The sequence below is a fragment of the Microtus oregoni genome, unplaced genomic scaffold (assembly GCF_018167655.1).
Source record: "Microtus oregoni isolate MIOR12 unplaced genomic scaffold, Mior012 000000F_ref0000247, whole genome shotgun sequence".
Classification (NCBI taxonomy): domain Eukaryota; kingdom Metazoa; phylum Chordata; class Mammalia; order Rodentia; family Cricetidae; genus Microtus; species Microtus oregoni.
This window is the reverse complement of record NW_024543059.1, coordinates 92,837,605-92,846,355: the sequence shown is the minus strand read 5'-3', so window position 1 is coordinate 92,846,355 and position 8,751 is coordinate 92,837,605. Positions and strand designations below refer to the sequence as shown.

Genomic DNA, 8,751 nt, shown 5'->3' with positions numbered 1-8,751 from the left:
TGGTGATCAGTCTTCCAGGTACCAGTGGATCCAAGGCTCAGATGGTTGCTCCTTGTGGTGTAGTCAGGGCCAAGGTTTCAGTCACCCCATTGGTTACTTCCTGTTCCTGGTCATTGCTCGGCACTCCCAGGGTTTGCTCTGCAATACCAGGGGTCGTTCAGGCCTGCTCCCACAGAGATTGCTTGCTTGAGGCTCTTTCTGCTGAGGTTGCTGCCTTGGACATGCGCTGGTAGAGGTCCTGGCTCAGGCCTACTCCCTCGGTGGTTCTGGATTCAGGCCTGAACCTGCAGAAGTCCTAGCTCACTCATGGACCCAAAGAAGTGTCTAATTCCTGCCTAATCCCTTGAAGGTCCCAGACTCATGCCCAGACCCGCAGAGGTCTCTGGTTCCTGCCTACTCCCTCAGAGATCCCAGACAGACTCATGCCCAAATCGGCAGAAGTCACAGCTCACTCCTGGATCCACAGAGGTCCTGGCTCAGGCCTACTCCCTCAGAAGTCCCAGACTCACATACGCCCAGACGCATTCCTGAGGCTCATTACCAATGTCCAGCAATCAAAAGCCCCCTTTCATTCTCCTAATTCACATGCCCATTAAAATATACAACCGCAGCCTAGCCCATTCTAACACAGACCTCCTCTGTTAAAATTACACCTGCAAGATCATTTACTACTGTTTCTCTGCCAGAGTCAAAAAGCAGCCACCTTAACTTTTCTTCCCTGCTTAATAAAGAATCTCGCTGTGAAAACAGGTGTTTGTGTGCGGTTTGTGCTTAATCCGGGGTGGGGGGGAGCCCCGGCTGTGTGGGAGTCCCCCTCTGAGATACCTGTCTGAGGATAAAGACACTGTGCTACAGAAGAAATGGAAGCCAGAGTCCTTAGAGAGCATCCCTGAGAAGACAACATTCTACAAACCAGTGGTTTGCAGGGGATGAGGGAAAGGTGAGAGAGGTGAGGCTGAGGAGGTTTCCATGTTTCCCAATTTTCAGCCCCTGCACCCTCAGCTTTTTGCAGAGGAACTATGTGGATTTCCTCACCTGTAATACCTTTGACCAGCACTGTGTATTTGAGTGCCTGGACACATTCCCAAACGCAAAGGACTTCATGCCCATTTTGAAGCAGTCTCTCACTGACCCTCCTTCACTCTGAATAGTCTTTCCCTTCCCCTTTTGGACGATGCCTTCCTTGGAATGGAAATGGAGAACTGTTGGCCTTTATCGAAGGCTGGGCCTGTGTTCAAGTCTTCCATCTACTAAAAAATGTTGGAAGGGGAAGGGAAGGAAAAAGCCAGGCAATGGTTGCACATGCCTTTAATCCCAGCACTCGAGAGGCAAAGGCAGGAGGTTCTCTGTGAATTCAAGGCTAGCCTGGTCTACAAGAGCTACTTCCAGGACAGGCTCCAAAGCTATACAGAAACCCTGTCTGAATAAATAAATAAATAGATGATAGATAGATAGATAGATAGATAGATAGATAAATAAGAGGTTGGTCATTGAAGCAACCTATATCGGGGACAGCAATGCCAGTGTCATTGGACAGGTATGGAGGGTGAATGCAGCCTCCAGTGGTGCTGGGTCCTGCAGCAAATGACAGTCACTACATCCTGTTTCTTCCTTGTTCCTTATTTATGCAGCTGGCATCCCGAGGATGAGGTACTTTCTCAGCCCCTTCTTCTCATCACACTGATCCAGGATGCTCACATAGTGATTATGTGAGCAATCTGTACGCACTGTACAAACTGTCTGCACAGTGCAGGAGGACAGTGTGGGAGGCTGCAGTTCCAGGCCTCTTGGGGACAGGCAGCCCAGGAGCTATGATCTATTCCAGCTTATCTGGGCACTCAGCTGGAAAGATGGCGCACATCACAGTGTCTTTCTGTAGGGTCTTCACTAGCAGGGCTGGCGACAATAGGGTGGAACAATGGCTATACATTCCTCCACCAGGGTTCAAAGTTTAGATCTTCTGCATCAGGAGAATCCAAGGCCACCCCATTATCTCCGTGCTGGTTCACCTATCCCCATCCTCATTAAGTCAGGGTTTGCTGAGGTACCGGGTGAGGTCTTTGCTCTCTTCCAAAGTACACTGGCATGTTACTGATGCCTTTGTTCTACTTGGTCCTTCCTCCATGGAAATACAGACAAGAGGGAAAAGAAATTTCCTTCTTGGAGAATGAACTGAGAGAGCCAGGATGGAAGATCTGAGCCCTCCCTTGTAGACAGGGGTATAGACTGTTCCTGTCCAGCTGTGTGAGGAGGAGGGAAGCCCTTAGCCTCTGTGTGCTGCTCACACACAGAAAGATCAGCTGCTTCCTTCCTAGACCAATCTTTGCAAAGACAACCTTTAGAACCCAAAACAGGACTGAAAAGCCAAGACGTGGAGCCATGTTCGTGGTCACCCTGCTGGCTCTGGCCCTTAGGGACAGCCTGGTCCTTTTCACCAGACCATTTGCCTTTCCTCCATGCCTTCTTCCTAGGCCTTCCCTCAGCCTATATTTTCATTTCTCTGCCCACTTGCGTTCTCTATTATTTCACAATTTTCACCTCCTATTCCTTATATGTCTTGTCCCTATCTCAGGGCTGTTCCTGAAGAGATAATCCTTGTATTGTAGCTACGAAGAATATCATTATGATAAAAGAGATTGTGCAAAGCCCATATCCCGCATAGCCCGTTTATGCCCCAAGGGCGGCAAATAGCGGGCCATCTGCCATTGACCTCCAGGGAGCCTAGTACCATAGGACACGTAGCTCCCGTCCGGCATAATGACATATGTCATGTCACACAGACGACACTGGAGTTGGTATGGCAATGTACAAATGACTCCTGGTCAGAAAGACTGGATTCTTCTTACCAGAAACACTCATTTCTGGGGGAAGACAGTGAGGGAGGGCAAATCTGAAACCAAATGTTCATGCTACAATTCTATGCCTATCCAAAGAATGCTGATATAAATGGTATGAAAAGACACCTGAAATTATGAAAGCATGAAGAAATTTATTTCACAGGGCTCACAGAGAGGTGGGATTAACCATGTTTTTCCCCATCCCTGGTGACCCAGACAGGAAACTCCAGAGGCATCAGGGACAGAGGAGACAGGGTCCTGGTGACACATGGATATTACTGTTCCATACTAATGCGGGGCAGAGAGGATTCCGGCTTCCTGCTGGAGACTCCCCAGGCCTGGGTCCTCACCCCTGAGACCCATATGAAGCCCGAGCAGTGCTAGAGTATAGGCGATCCCAAGCCACCAAAGGCTCCCTTTGAGCTCCACAGAGCCTCCTGCAGCTGCCTGGTGAGAGGCTATCAGATGGCCTCAGGAAGTCCAACCCCTGCTTATCCAACCAGAATCCCTGCAAAACTCTGCCAGGTCAAGAGGCAGTCTTTGGAGGCAGCAGAGATAGCTAACAGTGTAACAGCCAGGGCCAGGGTGGTCCAAGGCTAACAGTGGTACCTGACATAGTCCAGAGAGACCTCATACATCAGCATCTCTAGATTAGTAGCTCGCTAAGAAGCCCAGGCTGAGCTCTGAGTCCCAACTTTTCATGACATCACAGCAACTGACAGGTAAGACCGTCGGTCAAGTGGGTCAGACAGCCACACTAGAAGGGCACTTTGCTGAAGGAAACTTAAGGCTTTAAAGGGCTTGAATGGGCCAAGACTGGGTGAAAGAAAAGAAGACCCAAGACATTCTGGGATCAGCAAGGGAACAGAAATAAGAAGAAAGTGCCAGGGCTACAGGAAGTTCAAAGTTGCCAGAGCCCCAGGTCCCTCATTCCCACCTCCTGCCCTGTCAAGGCTCTACTTATTCCCCCACGTGGCCACCTTTGTATACAGAGGTGTTGGGAGGAAGCGGTTACTCTTCAAGTAGGCAGAGATCTTCTTCAGTCCCTGAGAGTTAGAAAAAAAAAAGAAAACCAAGATTTAGGTTTGCTCAGGGCCAGAGAGGGCAATCAACTTCCTCTTGGTCACACTGCTAGTCATTAGCACACATTTGGGATCAGCCTGGCATCTGTCTCTTCAGTTTTGTACTCTCTCCTGGCACTCCCTTCCTGCCCTCCTTAAGAGGCCTTATCACCCCATCTATACAGACCTTCTCCTCTTATACACACAAACTCTGTATTTCCTGGGTTTGCCCACTGAATAGGCATGTAGAAGGACAAAGGGACCTGTTGGTAAATAGCCCCTATCTTATCCAGTGACTTGGTAAAACCGGGGTAAAGGTTATAGATACATAGACCAGAAAAGAAGTCAGGCTTGCCCTGAGGAGAAAGTCAGTTTCTGGACCTGGTACTGAGCCTCAACCAATCCTGTGTCCGATCCTGATAAAGGGACCAGGGTCAATGAGAGTTACAAGTGTTATTGGCCTTCTACCAAGAGAGCGAGCCTCCAGAAAATCTCTAAAGAGTTCAGATGTCCGGAGCTGCCTATGATCAAGAGACCAAGTTCACATTGAGCCTAAAGCTGCAGCCTTCAACACTCCCAAGCCTCTTCCTCTCAAACTCACGCAGTTCAGACCAAATGACAAGAACTGGCTGAGAAATCACATCACTTGGTAAGGAATGAGACAGGAAAATGAGTTCCAGACTGAAAAGCCCATTGGACCTAGGTCTCCAACCCCCAATTTCTAATACAGAAGATGGCATAGATATCAAACAAGTAGTCTCCAGCGAAACAGGACTCCCCAGCACCCTGGTGGTACCACACACACACAAACACACACACACACACACCTCAGTCTGGTTTGCCTGATATTATCTAATACACATGGTCCCCAGGAGGGTCTAAGAACCACCTTTTTCTTTAATTCTGGGCATAACTTATGCCTCATACAAAAATCAGGAAACAGAAAAATAAAGTGGTGAATCTCACAAAAGGAACAGCTGGACACTCAAAAGGAAAAAATGAAAGGCCTGAGGGAGGAGAGCCCATGATACACACCTCAGGATTCAATTCTCTAACAGGAGCCCCACAAAGGTCTCGGCAAAGCATTCAGCAGACCAAGCACAAGTATCCTTTACATCCTGGTACCTCACGTAACCCAGTCTGCAGCAGCTACCCGCTGCCCTGAGGAGCAGGAAGCCAATAGCAAGTCCAGCCTAGTTCTACTGCTGCTGAAATCTTGAGTGAGTAGGTAACCCTCCAGAGTTTCACATTTCCTTATCTGAGCTGTGGGACAGATGACTTCCCCACCCTCGAGGAACATGTAAAGATGAACTTGGTCTACAGACACCAGGTGCTGAGCACAGATTCTGGGAGAAAGAGAGCGCTCAACTCATGCTACCTGCTCTTCACTTCATCTCCAAGACCAAGAAAACATTAGGGAAAAGTTGACAGCCAAGAGGAAGGAGGATTAGGAAATCACCTCAAAGCGGGCCACGAAGTCCTTCAGGTTTGGGAATGCGTCCAGGCACTTGGGTTCGAATATACGGTGTAGGTCCAGGATATCATAAGCAAGGAAATCCACAAAAGTTATCTGCAAAAGGCCAAGAATGAGGGGGCATGAAATTCTGTGCCCCTGGAAAAATGACAACCCCCAGCTTCTTCTCTTTTACCTTTTCACCGACAAACCACGTCTGCTTCCCCAGGAACTGTGAGAAGAGCTTCATCATCCCAGGGAGCTGCTCCAAGTATTCTCCCTTCAGTTTCTCCTAAAGCAGAAATAGCTATCACCACAGAGTTCCCTGACAGAGCGACCAGGTCAGCAGTACCAGGCATGGTCCTACACGGGGTAGGAAGCCATCTCCACTTTGATTCCACATATCAACACTTATTTACCGGATTCCATGGAGCTCATGCCACCCTTCAAATGCAATGGAAAAGCCAGAGAAGAAAAGGACACTGTGCACAATGGGAAATCATCATTCCTGATGTCTAAACCCATGAGTGCCCAGAGCACTGGAAGACACCGGGGCTGATGAGAGGCAGCACCAAAAGCAAGAACTGAAAGTAGGCAGAGAAGATGGGAGTTCCATATCATAGGTTCCAGAAGAATGAAATATACTTGAGTTTCCCCCATAAACTGAGGAGGATTTGAGGCTGAAGGAAAGGAGAGAAAGACCTTCAGGCTCTTCCTGGGTCACCTATAGAAAAACATGCTACCCCCCTTCCCGTGGGTGTGAAGGAAGCACTGGGAGGGGCTGGGAAGGGTTCCCTGTGAGTCTTCATCCTGGACTTCTTTTTCTGATCCATTGAGTGTACTTGTATTTAATGGACAGCAATGATATGAACTACCTGATGAGGGCCTAAGCAGAGGGCATAGGTGGAGAACACTTGGGAAACATGACGTCACTATCTAGGGTTTCGGTGGACCCACCAGCTTGCCCCTGCATGATCCAGAAAGCCCCAGTCCTGTCTCTCTCTCTCCAAGCCCTGCCCAGAGACTCAGAACTAAAAAAAAGGTGCCAAAATGTCCAGTTCCATCTGCATTTCTGGTGACCATTGCAGCTTCCTCTCCTGTTTCTGCCAACAGCCTAAGTCCCTGTTTGAGCATTCAGCTCTTGACCATATTTGGGCACAAGCGCAGCTTATAGTGGAGACATCATCACCCCGCACCTACAATCTATGTAATCTCCCTGCTTTCTTTTTGGCATATGACTCCTCTGGCCTCAATCTCTGGGAGTGGAGAGTCCACCCAGGAGTTGCTTTGCTCAAATAAATCTATTCTAGGACATTTTCAATTCAGCTTGATCTAGCTTACAGTGTTGACAGGGAAACCTATTAATGGGGTACAGAGGACCTGTTATTGAGGAACGTAATGTCTGCTCTGGAAGTCTGGACTAAGACAGGTAGAGCCTAATAAGAGTGTTCATTTGATATCAGTGTTCTGGGAACTGCTGGTGATAACACAGAACACATCCTGGAGGATAAGTGGCTAAGGAAATCAGAAGGTAAATAAGACCTGTGCAGATGGGAATCTGAAAGAGCTGACTCCTGACCCAAACACTGTGTGACCAGCCCAGCACGGGAGCAGGATCAGACTCACAAAGTCTGGGCTGTAACAGACTCTAGCCAGGTCATTGGAGACATCCATGGCCTGGTTCTCCAAAATGTCCACACGAATCTTTTCTTCCTCCGTCTCCCCACCTGCAGCACACAAAGGACATTCACCATCAGCATCCCTCACCAGTCCAGACAAGGAGATTGTCCCCCATGCCCCACCCTGCAGCCAGCCCCACTCACACAGGTTGTGCTTGCGGGCAATGTAGCGCAGGATGGCATTGCTCTGGGTGATCTTGTGGGGCCCGTCAATTAAGTAGGGCAGCTGGAAAGACAAGCAGGGACAGTCAGATGGGATATAAGGTCCCAGCCTCACTTCCCTGGGTTAGGACAGACATGTGGCCATGTGGCCTGGCATTCAGCGAGGCTAGCATGGGAAGTCCTCCATGAACACAGTGCACACTGAATGGAAGAGCTGGGACACAGCCCATCACCCTGTGCAACCACCAGGAATGGGAGCAGGAGAGCAGAAGCTCTGACCCCAAACCCCCTCAGCCAGTCAAGGAGATGAGGTGAGGACGCCATGCCTACCCCAAACCTCCCTTCCCTGCACCTACATTGGGAAAGTCCAGGCCCAGCTTGAACTTCTCACTCAGCCATTGGCTTCTATCATAGTCAGGAGCTGTGGTTGATAAGGTTACATAAAAAGAAATCAGCCTAGTGTCGAACATGCCTATTTCAGGAACCCAACCTCTAAAGCAGGGAATTGCAGCCTCACACACTGAATCTCACTATCTAAGGTTACAGAGATGAGGAGTGCTTGGGGCTGTGGGTCCTACATCTCTAAAACTTACAAACGGTTCAGGCAAGTCTTCATGGGGAATGCGATCTAATTTCAACAGCAGTGGGGACCCACCCTCCATTACCAGGATTCAGTATTAAGATCAAGCCCACCCTATGGAGGTTTCTGGAAGAGGAAGATTCTAAGTCCACCTGGAGGAGCCCTGTCATGTAATGTAGGTCAGAAAAGGGCTGCTAAGCACCAATAGACAGGGGTAAGGAAGAAGTTTGACCAGAAGATGGCATTACCGTCGCCCATGACGTATCTCTTCTCCTCATAGCTTGTGTCTGTGTATTCCAGGAGCAGGCGAATAGCATGAGCCAGCTGTAGAGATAGGTCAGGAATGGGGCCTGGGGATTTCTGTGACCTCACCTCCCGCCAAGTGAGTACACACAGGCGCACGCACCAGCAAGCACGTGTGCAGGATTCTGAGCCAGACAAGCAAAGGAATTCCTCTAGGACCCGCCCCCTCACCGCTTCCCTCATTCTAGCCCCGCGGCGATTCTTTCCACCGTCAGGTGGGCGCTCACCCCACGGATGTCCCAGTAACCCAGTGTCATAGGCATGGTGCTGGTGCTGGTGCTGGTGCCAGGGATTGAGTCCACTGGCCTCCGGGATGAGCACCTTTGACTTTACCCTCCTGCTCTATGATATCTGGGCGGGGCTGGTGCACCGTGCGGTCCTGCAACACACTCCCAGCAACGAGGATCTTCGTCAACACCTATGAAAGCAAAGTTAATGAGCTCCACCCCCAAGAGACCGGAAAGCCGCTGCGATTCCGCCCGAAGTCCCACCCCCATCCTCCTGCCCAGTGCGCAGAAGCAGATCATTGCCTGAGCCGCTCACTTGGCCAGACTGCTCTGGCTGCTCGCCTTGCTGCCCTTGGTGTGTGGCAGAGTCAGGCCACAAGGGAGTCCCCAACCCGAGAGTGTTGATTAGGCACCTCATCCCTGTGGTCAAACAAAGCAGATTCCTGCAG

General features: G+C 49.8%; 1 protein-coding gene across 1 annotated transcript; it reads right to left on the bottom strand.

The window, feature by feature from the left end:
* Nucleotides 1-2,969: 2,969 nt before the first annotated feature.
* Nucleotides 2,970-8,485, bottom strand: LOC121449564 (glutathione S-transferase Mu 4). The gene is made up of 8 exons (XM_041654083.1): nt 8,303-8,485; nt 8,021-8,096; nt 7,549-7,613; nt 7,175-7,256; nt 6,978-7,078; nt 5,548-5,643; nt 5,358-5,468; nt 2,970-3,883 (listed from the first exon to the last, which is right to left on the bottom strand). The coding sequence occupies exons 1-8, from the start codon at nt 8,336-8,338 to the stop codon at nt 3,794-3,796; spliced, it is 657 nt and encodes a 218-aa protein (XP_041510017.1). The 5' UTR covers nt 8,339-8,485; the 3' UTR covers nt 2,970-3,793.
* Between the last annotated feature and the right edge of the window lie 266 nt (nt 8,486-8,751).